The sequence below is a fragment of the Myotis yumanensis genome, unplaced genomic scaffold, assembly GCF_028538775.1.
Source record: "Myotis yumanensis isolate MYYU_CA2020_CCGP unplaced genomic scaffold, mMyoYum1.0.hap1 SCAF_14, whole genome shotgun sequence".
NCBI lineage: Eukaryota > Metazoa > Chordata > Mammalia > Chiroptera > Vespertilionidae > Myotis > Myotis yumanensis.
This window is the reverse complement of record NW_027223765.1, coordinates 84,381-99,087: the sequence shown is the minus strand read 5'-3', so window position 1 is coordinate 99,087 and position 14,707 is coordinate 84,381. Positions and strand designations below refer to the sequence as shown.

General features: G+C 51.2%; 1 protein-coding gene across 3 annotated transcripts; it reads right to left on the bottom strand.

Annotated features, from left to right (window-relative positions):
- Window positions 1-7,453: 7,453 nt before the first annotated feature.
- CRIPTO (cripto, EGF-CFC family member) lies at window positions 7,454-12,145 on the bottom strand. 3 transcript variants are annotated; one of them, XM_070391111.1, is made up of 7 exons: window positions 11,086-12,145; window positions 10,642-10,720; window positions 10,340-10,392; window positions 10,129-10,257; window positions 9,346-9,460; window positions 9,156-9,265; window positions 7,454-8,035 (listed from the first exon to the last, which is right to left on the bottom strand). In XM_070391111.1, the coding sequence occupies exons 3-7, from the start codon at window positions 10,377-10,379 to the stop codon at window positions 7,920-7,922; spliced, it is 510 nt and encodes a 169-aa protein (XP_070247212.1). In that variant the 5' UTR covers window positions 10,380-10,392; window positions 10,642-10,720; window positions 11,086-12,145; the 3' UTR covers window positions 7,454-7,919. The 3 variants fall into 3 exon arrangements, with proteins under 3 accessions (XP_070247212.1, XP_070247211.1, XP_070247213.1); XM_070391110.1 differs by lacking the exon at window positions 10,642-10,720 and having other exon boundaries at window positions 11,086-12,144; XM_070391112.1 differs by lacking the exon at window positions 11,086-12,145 and having other exon boundaries at window positions 10,642-10,977.
- Window positions 12,146-14,707: the final 2,562 nt, after the last annotated feature.

Sequence of the window (14,707 nt, the reverse complement as noted above, 5' to 3'; positions counted from 1 at the left end):
GGGATTGAGCCCATAACCCTGGGGCTGTGCCCTGACCGGGAATCAAACCAGCAACCGTTCGGTGCTCAAGATGATGCCCACCAAGTCACCCAGGGCAGGCTGGGTGTGGCTTTAACTTTGGACAACCCTGTGCTCCTCCACAGGACCCATGAGTGTCAAATAGGAAGCAGGCGAGCATCTTGCTTCTCCCCTGTCTTCTCCCAGGGAGTCCCCTCCACACCTGGCTCCTGATTTCCAGACGCCTCCTGACCTCATGGAAAGGTCAGGTCTTGAGTCATGATTGTGACCCCACAAATCTAAAGCATTAAAAGGTTTTGTGGACACATTTTATTTAATTTATTTACTTACTTACTAGAGGCCCGGTACATGGATTCGTGCACCGGTGGGGTCCCTCTGCCTGGCCTGCGGAGCGCGAGAGGGCACAGGCCAGGCCGAGGAACCCCACCGGTGCACAATAGGGGCGGGAGGGACTGCAGGAGGGCTCCAGGGTGTGTCAGGCCCATCTTGCCCAGTCCCAATCGGCTGGACCCCAGCAGCAAGCTAACCTACCACTGGGAGCGTCTGCCCCCTGGTGGTCAGTGCACATCATAGCGACTGGTCGTATGGTCTAACGAACAGTCAGACACTTAGCATATTAGGCTTTTATTATATAGGTTTTTGCTTCAAAGAGCTTTATTGTTTCATTTGGTCCAATGCATGGGAGAGGGCTTCAGGGTGGTTAAAAGAATGGTTAGTAGTTTCGGGGAGAGACTCAGGCAAAAGCCAGACACCAGGGGCATGCAGAGGGGCCCCGCAAAGGCCTCTGGGCTCCCAAGGCTCCTAGTCGTGCTTGAGGGTGAGCCTTTCGAAGAGATACTCGCCCAGCTCAGCCTGGAGGCCGGGGCCTGTGGATGTGAGTCAGGTGATGGCCCATATTCTTGATGAGTTCCACCTGCTCATCCAGGAAGTGGCTCTCCAGGAAGTCACAGAGCTGAGGATCTGCACAGGTAGGACCAGGGCCTGCAGCTCCAAAAGGGCCTGATTCGAGTTCCTCTCCAAGGCCAGGGGGGCTCCCGTTGCATCCTGAGTTTTGCCCACTCATCTTGGGAGGCTTCAGCACGTCCTGGAAGAGAATGCGGCCACTGCACTCGTTTTGCAACTTTAAGAGACGCTCAGCACGCTAGTGCTTCCTCTCTGCCAACTCGCCGGAGAAGTGCCCTCGCTCTTGAGAGCCACATCATCACGGTCGAAATAGAAGCCCAGAGAGAGGTAGGTGTGGGAGGCCCCCAGATGCAGGTTGGCCAGGTGGTGGAATAATTCTGATGAATTTGGGAGCTCGTGGTTGTTCAGCAATAAGGAGTTAATGTAGAAAACATCCGCGTGTGTTGGATGGTCTCGGAGGTGATTCTGAAGGTGGTGGCTGCATAAGATGGCGGAAGTGACCGGAGGCTGGAAGAAGGGCGCCCCTGGATCTGTTCCGTCCAAACACTGTTGAAGCAAGAGACAGATCCGGGACTGCCGAGGGCACTGCCTGTTGGACACATTTTAGTTTGCAGAATGCTTTCAATTAAATTATCTAATGAGTTATCTAGGAGGATAAGGAAAAGGGATAAGAAGTGCGACAAACAGGACAGAAGACAGAAGACAGTGTGGGAAGTGCCTGTCGACAGGCTGCTGCTGTTGAGGAGTGACCCGTGAAGGTCTGTAGCATTCAGGACCCTGAGTGCCCGGCAGCTCGGGCAGAGGCAGGATAGGACTTGACAGACAGAATGGCTGACCCACAGGCCTGCTTCCCTAGCAGCTCAGATCTCTGTCCACTGCAGACCCCAACTCAGAGCTGGGAGCGGGGCCTTCCCGAAAAGCCATCCTCTGCAAACTCGGCCAGAGGCCTCCCGAGGCTTCTGGTGCCTTCATGTGGCAGGAGCCTGGACCCCTGTGTGGTGCACTAATCTGTAGGGAATTATCTGGCGATTTATCTTCAAGGACCTTGTTTAAAATCACGCTTGGTAACAGATAAGATTGCGAAATTGGGGCCTGGGCTTGTGTGTCCCTCCTGACCGTCTGTAAGCCGTTCCTGCTTGGTGGGCCGCCCTGGATCACACCGGCGTTTGCACCGGAGTCTGCCCTGTCATCTCTAAAGAAAAATGAGGACGGGGCAGAGTCGCCGGCAGAGCCTCGGAGAAGAGTATTTGGGGCCACACTCTTTTGGGGTCTTTCCAGACACTGAGATTGAGGCTGTTGAGTCCAGTGACGCCTGGCCAAGCACGGTCTTACGTTTCAAGGGCAGCGCTCTGGCCAGGCCTGAGCTGGCTTCATGGAGCAGAGGTCAGGCTGAATGACCTCGTGCTGGGGCTCCTCCTCTACTCTCCACCGGAACCCGTGAGCGAGAACACGTGTACAGGTGGGGCACATGTTCCTCGTGTGACCCCCAGGTGGCCAGGAGCCAGAATAACTGCTGAAACTCACATCCACACGCCCAGCCCGGCCCAGGGAAACCTGGCCAACTGCATTGGGCAGGTCTGATGTGGCTGGGACCATGTGCCAACTCGGCCCAGCAGGACCCCGCACACTCTCATGCCATCCTCACAAGGATCCTTCAGACATGGGTGTTGATATCACCCCCCCCACGCAGGGACAGGGACAGTGAGGTCTAGAGAGCCCCTGGGTTTTCTCCCACTGAGCCCCACAATTACTCAGTGGTTTGTCTTGTTAAGATTTCCATACAGTCCGGCCAGCGTGGCTCAGTGGTTGAGTGTCAACCTATGAACCTGGAGGTCACGGTTTGATTCCTGGTCAGGGCACTTGCCTGGGTTTTAGGCTCAATCCCCCAGTGTGGGGTGTGCAGGAGGCAGCCAATCAGTGATTCTCTTTCATTGATGTTTCTATTTCTCCCTCCCTCTTCCTTCCTCTCTGAAATCAATTTAAAAATAAATTTTTTTAAAGGAAGGTTTCCATACAAGGCAGTGCAGACTGTAAGTTCTAGTCCGGTCTCCACCGCCTGGCCCTGGGGACCGAATGTCTCCTTGGCAGCACGCCTGGCTCTGTACTTGTGACGGCACAAATGTTATTCATGGCACTTGCCTCGTAAAGACCACTTTTCCGTGCAGGGAAGCTAAGGTGTGACAGGTAATTTACCAAGGATCTGCTGCAACGCAGGCACTCCCACCCTTTCTCCTCTCGCAGGTCCAGGTCCCGCGGGCCAGGCTCCTGAGGGCTCCTGTGGGCAAAAGCAGCCACTCGGGCACCACCTGGTCACTCTGCTCAGACGCAGCAGAGGCTCCGCTCCCCAGGCCCAGCTCAGGGTTGTGGGGGCCTCATCAGTGCTCACCTGGGCCTGGCCCAGGCCTCTCAGTCTGTGCTGAACAGACGTGATGACAGCCGCCAGGGGAGATGGACCTGTTGAGGGTGCCCTGTGGACCTGGGCTCATCGGGAAGGTTAATGTACATCCGACCTTCCTGTAAGGAGTAAGTGTGTAGCTTAGAAGGGCTGTATTGCTGGGAGAAGAAAGCAGAGGCATCTTCTGCTTTCACGTCCCATTCTATTTACATCAGCAGATGGGGTGGCCAGGTCTGCAGGGAGGCGGGACTCCTGGAGGTGCCAGACTCTGCTGGGGCCCCTTGGTAAATGGCACTGTTCTTCCTTTCATCATCTTCCCTGGTGGGGATGTGGGCATGGCCTCAAGTGCTAATAGTCTTATAACACAGAGCTGCTAATGAGGAAGATGAGGAACCTCCCAGCCTGCAGTCCTCACCCCTTTTCCTCCCCGCCACTCTCCCTCCCTGCATTCACCCCCCCACATTCCCACACCCAGAGAGCAGCTCTAGGGTCCCCAGTGATTAGCACTCGGGTGCTGAGGGTCCTCACATTCCAGTGGGGGAGACAGATATGGAAACAGATCAGTGATGAAGTGTTACAGGATCTGAGACCTGTGGGGGGGGTTCAGCTCATGGAGGGGGTTCAGCCCTCCCCCCGATGCTGATAGGGTGAGGGTGGGGGACAGTGGGAGGGAGACTGCCAGTCACAAAGGACATGTACTCTGTGACTCCACCTACATGAGGTACCTGGATAGTCAGGTTCATGGACACAGGAAATAGAGTGGGGTTGCCAGGGGCTGGAGACGGGGAGGCAGGGAGAGACTGTTTAATGGGTAGTTTCAGTTTGGGAAGATGAAAAAGTTCTAGAGATGGTGGTGGTGGGGAGGGGGTGGTTACCCAATAATGTCAGTGCACCTAATGCCAATGAGCTGTATGATTTTATTTTTTAAAACATATTTTTATTGATTTCAGAGGGGAAGAGGGAGAGAGAGATAGAAACATCAATGATGAGAGAGAATCATTGATTGGCGGCCTCCTGCAACCTGGGTATGTGCCCTTGACTGGAATTGAACCCGGTACCCTTCAGTCTGCAGGCTGACGCTCTATCCGTTGAGCCAAACCAGCTAGCGTGCCATTGAAATTTATACTTAGAAAATAGTTGAACCCTAGTTGGTTTGGCTCAGTGGATAGAGCATCGGCCTGCGGACTGAAGGGTCCCCAGTTTGATTCCAGCCAAGCGCACATGCCTGGGTTGCGAGCTCAATCCCCAGTAGAAGGCACGCAAGAGGCAGCCGATCGGTGATTCTCTCTCATCATTGATGTTTCTATCTCTTTCTTCCTCTCCCTTCCTCTCTGACATCAATAAAAAATATATATATATTTTTAGAAATGGTTGAAATGGTGAGTTTTACATTATGTGTATTTTACAATAAAAACAGAGTTGATGTCAAGAGAAAATTAAATACAGATGATATAGCCCAACAAGATGGTATGTGAATGCCAAGGCTGGGAACACTGTCCCTGCCTCACCCAGTGGCGACGGGGTCTTTGCATGCAGATGAGACGCCTTCTCTCAAAAATCCAAAGTTTATTTTAAATTTTCCATTTCTGGGAAAAATGATGTTTTAAAACCTCTGTGGTCAATAGGCAGGTAGAAAGGGAAGAAATGTGATTTGTTAAAAACCTTCTCTGTGCGTGTGTTCTATTTCCTTTCTCTTAATTCTAATAACACTGCAGTGGAGGGTGAACCCAGGTTCACAAACTGGGAAACTGGCCCCATGCCAGTGAGTGGCCAGCCCAGCCTCCATACCGGGCCTCTCCCTCCCCGCTCTGAGCTCTGTGGGTGTCCCTCACTGCTTCACCTCTGTTCATTGGGCAAAAAATCCCACATATTGGGAATTTTGCATCTGCAGGGCATTCATTTGGGAAACTATGGGTCGTAGATCAATCAGTACCCAAAGCAGAACACAAGAGCCAGGAGCAACACCGAGCACCGCCTCGTACTCCCGGCTCTTCCGGTTCCTGTTTCACGTGAAAACAGATGTACCGCACCCACTCTCACCACAGAAAACACCAATGTGCAGAGGAAAGAAAACACGCCGTCACAAAGCACGGGTCACGGCACCCCCGGAAGTAACCGCAGCGCTCATTCGGGCCAGTATCCTTCCCGTCTTCCCCGGGCATAGGTACGTACACACCCATTTTACGGTAGTTTTATCACCTGATTTGCAGCTCAATATATTGGGAACATTTTCTCACAAGCATAACCGATTAAGCACTCTTGTTAGGAAAATTTAGATATAATTATTTTCCAAGGAGACTTTATTCCCTTTACAATGCCTTGAGAAAAAAGGGGTGTCCTTGTCTTTTACAGCTTTCTATAGAAACTTGCCCTTTGATTTAGCTTTTTAACTTGCTTCTCTGTGTCCATTGAATAAATCATCAATCAAGTAATCATTGTATTGTTTCTGTCCTCTCCCATTTGCTTCCTCTCTAACTGGTTTCCCTGGCCACACGGACCCTTCATTCCTCCAGCATCTGCCTATCCCCTCTCATTTGCTCCCCTTACAGAAGCTTCCATTACAGTGTCTAGAAACGGATTGTGACCAACTGTACCTACTCAAAGCTTTATCTTCAGTTTCATGTTAGATTAGCTTCCCCCCCCCCCCCAGATATATTTCTTTATTGATTTCAGAGAGGAAGGGAGAGGGAGAGAGAGATAGAAACACCAATGATGAGAGCGAATCATTGATCGGCCGCCTCCTGCACACCCCCCACTGGGGATCGAGCCCACAACCCAGGCATGTGCCCTTGGCCGGAATCAAATCTGGGACCCCTCAGTCCACAGGCCGACGCTCCACTGAGCCAAGCCGGCTAGGGCTAGATTAGCTTTTAATAATCTGAAGAGGGAGAAGTACTAGTATTTTGAAGAGAAGTGCTGCTGAAAGTGATCATATACTTTGGGAAGCTTATGGTGAACATGCTCCATCTCAAGATGCTTGTGAACGCTGGTTTAAACGCTTTAAAAATGATGAATTCGATGTGAAAGACAGAGAACGTCCAGTTCAACTGAAAAAGTTTGAAGACCAACAATTACAAGCATTATTGGATGAAGATGCGTATCCAACTCAAAAACAACCTGCAGAAAGATGAAACGTTGCTCAGCAAACAATTTCCGATCGTTTACAAGCAATGGGAAAGATTTTAAAGGAAGGAAAATGGGTGCCACATCAACTGAATGAAAGACAAATGGAAAACTGAAAAGTCATCAGTGAAATGTTGCATTAATGGCACGAAAGAAAGTCTTTTTTGCATTGAATTGTGACTGGCGATGAAAAGTGGATTTATTTTGAGAATCCCAAACGCACAAAATCATGGATTGATCCAGGTCAACCATCAACATCGACTATAAGGCCAAATCGCTTCGGAAAAAAGACAATGCTCTGCATTTGGTGGGATCAGGAAGGTGTGGTGTATTATGAGCTGCTAAAACCAAGTGAAACTGGTAATACTGATCGCTACCGACAACAAATAATCAATTTGAACCACGCTTTGATCGTAAAGCGACCAGAATGTGCCAGAAGACACGGCAAAGTAATTTTGCTTCATGATGACACACCATCACACACTTCAAAACCAGTTAAAGACACATTAAAAGATCTTGCCTGGGAAGTATGAACCCACCCGCCGTATTCGCCAGACCTTGCTCCTTCAGATGACTACTTGTTCCGATCGATGGCACACGCACGTTCTGAGCAGCACTTCAAAACATACAAAGAAATGGAAAATCGGGTCTCAGAATGGTTTGCCTCAAAACAAGAAAAATTCTATTGGGAAGGTCTCCACAAATTACCTGAAAGATGGGGGGATGTGTAGCTAGCGATGGACATTACTTTGAATAAAGCACTTTGGATGTTTCTCTTGAAAGTATCATGTGTTCTTTGATTACAAAGTCCGCATTATTAACCGGTAAATGGTCAATCTGCATTATTAACTGGTTAATAATTAATCCTCATTATTAACTGTAATAATGCAATACACCAAAATAGCATACATATCGAATCGCATATATATCAACACATGTGTAACTCCATCTATTGAAAAAAATCCGCATTATTAACCGGTACACCTAATAAGTAGTTGGTTCAGGCAAATCTCATTTATTGTGCTTTGCTTTTATTGTGCTTCACAGATATTGTGTTTTTGTTTTTTACAAATTGAAGGTAAGACCCCTCACCTGCTAAGATTACAACTCACGGAAGGTTCAAATGATGGTAAACAATTTTCAGAAACAAAATATTTTAAATTAAGGTATGTACATTGTTTTAGACGTAACGCCATTGCGCATGCAATAGACTACGGTATAGTGTAAACATAACTTTATGTGCACTGGGAACCAAAACATTTGTGTGACTCGCTTTATTTCAATATTCGCTTCACTGCAGTGGCCTGGAACCACACCTGCGATATCTGAGGCATTTCTGTCCTGTAAGGAATGTCAGGGACCACGATGGAAATCTAGTCACTACTTCAAGGCAACTACCAAGTAATCAGCTCCCAGGACGCGGGAGAGACGCCCTGACAGGTCATGACGTCTGCAGACAAATGTTGCACACAAAGGTTGATTAACACGAACTTTGTAGAGCAAGGCACGTGCCAGCCAGCATGAGAGCGGCGCCTGCGGGTGGCGTTAGTTCTGGGGCGCTGGAAGCCGAGAGGTGCTCGTCCGTCCCGTGGCCATCTGGAAGGAGGGACATTGGGTCATGAAAGGAAATCCCTCCGGCAGTAGGTCCTGCTGCCCACACACGTGGCAGATGGACACGAGCCCAAAGCTAGTTGGGTTCAACATTTGAGTACAGGGTGCTCATGGGATCAACAGTGCTGACCACACCAAGTCAGACTCCTGACAGATCTTTCCACAGAAGTTGCCACAGGCCGACTGTGAACTTGCCCTTCCCTGGACCTGTGCTCTCACCCACCCCAGCCGGTGACACCTTCCCTCTGATGACAAGGACACAGCCTGTTTTGGGTCCCACGTCCAACCATTCCACTCACACTTAGCAAATGCCTGTCCTGGGCCCGACATGCAGGGATGTAAAAGGGAAAGACGTCCCAGCCGGCGGGGGGGGGGGGGGGGGTGGTCCCATCTTGTCCTCACATGAAGCAACCGCTTCTACCTACTTTGTGGACTGAATGTTTTCACTTTCTAACACCTGCAGGGGTGGAACTACGAGAGGCCCCTGGACCTGGGTGGATCTAGAAACCTGGTCAGGTCGGCGTGGGGAGACCCCGCTCCTCATGTCCACCTTCTTGTCATCATTTTCCTCAAGGCAATGCCAATCAACAAGGTGCAAGGGTCCTCAGACCAATCACCGGGGGGTCTGTGCAGGGGCCTCTTTGGACCCATAGTTCCTAAGGGACAAGAGTGGGGCCCAGCCCCTGGTGTAACTTAAGGGCATTAGTTGGAGTTGGGTGCCCCCGCCCTGCTGCTGGGGTGGCTACTAACTGAGCTGTACCCCCTGGAGATTGTCTGCGTCTCTCTGCCTGAAGGCAAGGAACACCAGAAAGTCTCTTGGTGTTTTAAGAGGTCAAACCTTCTTGTTTATTTTCCTCAATAGACGGTCACGTACTAGAAAATGTCAGAGACTTGGAATAGCTCTCGATCCGAAAGGCAGCACAGCCAGCGACACTGAGGGCGAAATGCCAAGGACACCGAGGTCAGCATCCCATCTGCAGTCCTCGATCCTTTTACCGGCAGAACTCTGGCTGCCAGTCCCCAGCAAGCCACGAGGTAAGGCAAGAGACCCCTCTAGCTAAGTGCCCACAAGCAACTGACAACGTGAAAGGGCAACGCCACTTACCACAGCCGGGCAGGAATGTCTGAGGGAAGCAGCGCAGCTGGCCGTGCCAGCATTTGCACATGGAGCACTTCCGGGGCAGCCAGGTGTCGTGGGGCACGGACCCACAGTTCCTGAGAGGAGCGCATAAGGCGACACATATGTACTTAAAGTCCTCACTTCTCCCCCGACCGCCCCCCACTTCAGGGCTTACTCTTTGCGCTTATCGTGCTCACAGTTCCGTCCATAGAAGGAGGGGGGGCAGGCACAGAAGGACCCCAGCATGCAGGTCCCCCCGTTCAGGCAGCAGGTTTTGTTGAGCTCCTTACCTGAAAGATGAGAGATGGCTGAGAGGGTGGAGGGATGGGAGCGCGGAGTTCCTGTGAGCAAAGGTTAGTGCAGCACCAAGGGCGTGGCCCCCGAAAGTGTGGGCAGATGTCTAAACATCACAGACCTCAAGAATAAGACTGGTTTTTAGTGTTCTCTTTGCTACCCCTGCCTTTGAGCATATAAATCATTTTTAAAAAATATATTTTTATTGATTTAAGAGAGGAAGGGAGAGGGAGAGAGAGATAGAAACATCAATAATGAGAGAGAATCATGGATCGGCTGCCTCCTGCACGCCCCACACTGGGGATGGAGCCTACAACCTGGGCATGTGCCCCGACCGGGAATCAAACACTCATAGGTCATAGGTTCATAGGTCAGTGCTCAACCACTGAGCTCCCTGATGGGCAGCAGAGAATCTTGTTCATGCAAAGGCCAGTGGTGGTGTCCGGAGCCCCAGCGTGAAGTGGAATCAGCGAAGGAAACTCCAGGGACGCAAAGTGCACACACACTGCCTGTCTTCCCTCCACGGTGAAAACCTGTCCCAGCACCAGCCCAGCTCCAGAGCAGGTTCCCACGCTCTCGGGTGAAAGAGATCAAACGACAGGAACCGGGAGAAGGGCCCGGCTGTGACACCCCACAGTGGAGAGCGGAGGCAGGCAGCTCTTACTGTCCTGGATTCTCACGGGTGGCACCAACTGGAAAGGCCGATGACGAATCGCAGGCTCCTCCTGGGACCGAAGGCTGCCCTCTCTGAAGGCCAGGTCTCCCTGTGACGGATGTTCATGGTGGCCCAACCCTTAGTGACAAAATCAACTCGTGGAGCCTGTGCATCAGGCCCGTAAAATTGCTAGTGACCAAAAGAACCGAAAGTCTCTTACCAGCAACTAATTCCAGTTCAAATACTTTGGAAATGGCCATGATCAGAAGCAGCCTAGGAAGGGGAGTCAGACACTCAGCAAAACAAAGCGCAGAAAGGCTTTCGAGTTCACACCTGGGCTTCCCACAAGGACAGACCACAGACCACTAAGGGGAGCCCCTAGCCTCCATCTCCTCCCATCGCCCCGTTCCGTTGAAATACCGGCCACGCAACAGCAGAAAGAAAACTGAAGAGAACGGAAGCCCCCCGACAGCCTCTCTGTCCAGGATGTACTGACTTCCTCGGCTCTGCCCTCACATGCACCTTTAGTTCAGTCGGTGTAAATCTCTGATCATCTATTTCACGTGTTTTCCTCCTTCATATAATTTTTATATGACATTTTCTGTGTAATTGACAAAATCACATTTTGCTATTTCATTTAAACCAGTCATTTGGAACGTTTTCAGGTTAAAAACATTTTCCACTATTCTTTTTGCTGCCCGTGGTTTTGCAAATATTGAATCTATGTCTTTCATCTTCTCAGGAGCAGATTTTTAATTTGGTTGCAACTTTGACCTTTTCTCACATACGAGTCCCAGGCAGCGCCCGACCCTCATGGAAAGTCTTAAAGGCACAGTCTCTCGGGAAGCACAGCGCACTGTTGGCAGCTCTTTTAAGGTTTGAGCAAATGAAATCAGACGAGGTCTCGGGCACCATTTCCTACGCTGCCAGCTCATCACCACAGGCTCGCAGGAAAGGGGGACCTACCTGGAGGGGAAGCTGTCCATCTTCACGGCCACAGCTCTGGACAACTCAGGGGGGTGTCAGTGCAGCTTCAATTCAGTCCTTGCCAAAGCGCCCAAAGGACACATCGGTTTACGGACATAGAAATGGGAATTTAAAACATAAAAATATCCTGGTGAGAAATACACGTTTCCTAGGTCTTAGAAGCCGGAGCCAGGACGTCTGGGGAAACCGGTGGGAGGTGGGGGCTCAGCCTTCCCGGGATTCTCCTTTCTCCCCTTGGCTGGGCGGGAGGCGGGGACCCCCACCGGTGACAGCGCTAAAGCTCCCCACGGAGGGGATGAGAGGCGGAAAAGCCACCTAAACAAAGAGCGAGTGGAAAAGGCGGATCTTGTAAAACTGGAGTTAACCAGGCCTAATGCCTATTAGTTTCGGGTTAAAAACATCAGGTTTCCTTTTTTTGGGGAAAAAGGCAAATCAATTACACCAGCCAGTCAGCGGTTCAGGTTGGAAGAGTGGTGGAAAGTAACTGCTTTAATCAGGAAATTCTAAACACCAGGTATGGGGCTCTCAAGGCGTTTGATATTTTATTGCCAAGTTTTAATTCTTGAAATTTGCTTTCATCTTTGTTTTCCTAAGAAAGGTACTGAGGGGCGCAGTGGGGAGTTAGTTGGGGGGGCGGGGAGGCGGGTGAGAGCCTAGGTAGCTTGCAAAGGAGCCAGAAGTTCAGAGTCAGGAAGGGCCCAGAGGGGGTCCTGACCACACCCGGGCCGGAATTTCAAGTGGGGCTCAAGGAGGGAGCCCTGGACAGATGGGGAAAGGAACTTACACAAAAGCTTCCCACTGTGAGGCTGGCGAGGTTAGGCAAACGCCAGGCTGTGACTTTGGAAATTAGGATTAAATTATATTTAGGAACTACCTGTGACTTGGGCGCATTCAGTAACAGATTAAACACTGGAGCACTGTGCTCTGCGAGAGGAGGGTGGCACAGGACACCTGAACTTGGGGTCAATTCTGGTGTCACGGGGGGGAACCAGAGGCCAAGCTGAAACCACCTCCCTGCGGAGCGGGGAAGGGCCACTGTCTGCTCCCACACCTCCCCTCGGGAGGAAACTGTTTTTATTGGGGGGGGGGGGGGGGGGGGAATGAGAGCCAAGGGCGGATGCAGCCCATCCAACAGCCAGCAGGATGTTCACTGGGTAGCCGCCGGCCATGATAAGCCCCGTGGGGCCTCCAGCTCCCGGTGCCGCGGACCTTCCTGGGGGGCCAGGGACTTGGCCGGAGGCTGGAAGCCGGATGTGGGGGAGGACAGTGCCTGGGAGGCTCCCCCCACCCCCAGGAGCTGCAGGGAGGCGTAAAGGAAACAAAGAAAGTGCTCACAGTCCCTCTGTGGGTTTACATGTCTTCTCTGTGGAGGCAGCAGCAGCACCTCCTTATCCAGAGGTGCTGGGATGGGACTTCTGGACCTTGAGCTAGGACCCTGGCACAGCCTCCCGTGTTCAGGGGGAGGGACTGGCCCCGAGTCTGGCGCTGGGGGAGTTGAGCCCCCAGCCCAAGGCTGGCAGCCTCCTGCCCCACCAAGCCCCTCACCTGAGGTCGGAACTCGCTGAGGAGGTGCGGTCCTCGGTGCGGAGGGCGGGGAAGTCGAGTGGTCGCAGGGCAGACAGAGCCTGGCCGTTTCCGGATGGAAGGGCTCTGGTGTTGAGTGGCCAGGTGTTTGCCATGGGGCTGGGGACCCACAGGCCGTTCACTGAACAGGCATTTAATGTGTTTACCTTGTCCCTGTTAAGGGCTGGGCTCTGGGGACCCAGTTGTGGGAGGTGACCCGCGTGTAGTGAGGGAGAAAGGACACTGTCATTGAGGAAACTGCAAACTCTTGCTTCTGCCTCTGAGTGGGGGTGGCTGTGACTTTAGAATGGCTGCTGGACACCTCTGCTCGGTCACTATGGGAATGACAGTGTCCCGTCCCCCCCCCCCCCCCACCCGCCCAGCCTCCAGCCAGCGATTCTGTGTCGGAGACCACAGAACACCAGGCCTGGGGGACACTGGAATGGGGGTCTCCAGACCCGGGCGGCCCGCCTCCTCCCCACAGATACTCTTGGCCTTGGGAGTTCTCGTACTGCCCTCAGAGGGGGCATTAAGAACTGGGCCAGGAGACAGAGCTGTATGTAAAATCACACAAGTAAGCATTTGGCTTAAAACCACCCACCCAACCAAGAACAGTCAAACCAAAAAACATCATAGTCAAAAGACGGACTTCCCGTGTCTAAGGTTCAAGGAAGAAAACACATTTGGAGATGCGATAGATGTTAGCTTGGTCGAGAACATACAGAATTAAACCCCAACCAAAGAGTTAACCAAAAGGACAGCCGCTTCTGCAGTACAATGATGAGGTTTTCAGGTACAAGGCTACTGTTATCATAGAACTCCTGGGACGCATCGTGTCTTACCTGTCATTGTTCCGGAACATTCAGGCTGGGCTGTGGCGTCCCTCCAGCGTAGGATGGCGGGCCTCTGACCCCACCCCCCTCAGCACCCAACAGCTCGTGATGAAACCTCGCCCATTCATTAACAAGTTAATGGCTTTCTGTTCTCACCAATGAATTTAAACAACTGGAAACCGAGTCTGCATTTGCCACACGTCTTGGTGCCGGGGTTTAGAAGGGCGGATTTTTGCTCTCGAAAATTTGCAGTCTCAGTGGGGAAGGCAAGCTCCATCCAGTGCCTTGAAAGCTACATTGTCCTATAAACTGGGTGGGAGGAAGAGAAGGGCTTGGGAGAGGACCACGTGTGTCTGAGTGGGGGAGTGTATTGTATGAATTCCTCTACAGACACATCATAAATTATCTCATCAGTGAATGGACAGTTGGTGTGTTCCTGCATTTCGCAGTGAACTCCCGTGGACATGCATCCTGGTGAGTGCTGGAGAGGGCATCGGCTGGTAAATCTCTAGCCCTGGAGTCACTTGATAAAAAGGCGAACCTGTCCAAGTTAATTTCCCTCCCTTTCTTTCCTCTCCCCACGCCCCCCATGTCCTTACCAGCTGGCTACAATGCCTCGTAATGTTTTGCTAATTTCTATGTGAAAAACAGCATCTCATTGTTGTTCGTGTTTGCATTGTTTCCTGTGTTTTACGGGACGCTTGTACTGCTGATCCTTGGACAACATGGATTGGAACTGTGTGGGTCCACTTATATGTGATTTCTCATAAATTCTGTATTTTCTCTTCCTTATAGTTTTCTTACACATTTTCTTTGCTCTAGTTTATTTTATTGTAAGAATAGAGTATATAATATATAACACATACAAAAATGTATTAATGGACTGTTTTTGCTCTGGGTAAGGCCTCTGGTTAGTAATCAGCCAGTAATAGTTAAGTTTTGGGGGAGTCACAGATTATATGTGGATTTCTAACTGTTCGTGGGGTCAGTGCCCCTCACCCCTGTATTGTTCAAGGGTCAACTGCTTTTCTTTGTTCTATGACTTGTCAGGAAGCTTTTAGAGGAACTTGAACTGGCTTGTTTTTGGAGACTCAGCCAGGCCATTAGCTCTGAGAAGCCCTTCCTGTCCTGAGCCAGGAAATCCAAGAGGGAAGAGAAACAACTCCCAAGAATCGGAAGCAATGCTGACTTCAGGGCAGCTTGTT

Excerpts from the sequence above, each read along its gene's own strand:
- CRIPTO (XM_070391110.1), bottom strand. The coding sequence starts at position 11,105 with ATGGACAGCTTCCCCTCCAG. Across the intron at positions 10,258-10,339 it reads TGAACTGGAATTAGTTGCTG|GGTTGGGCCACCATGAACAT; the intron begins GTAAGAGACTTT and ends TTTGTCACTAAG. Across the intron at positions 8,036-9,155 it reads GACATTCCTGCCCGGCTGTG|ATGGCCACGGGACGGACGAG; the intron begins GTAAGTGGCGTT and ends CCCTCCTTCCAG.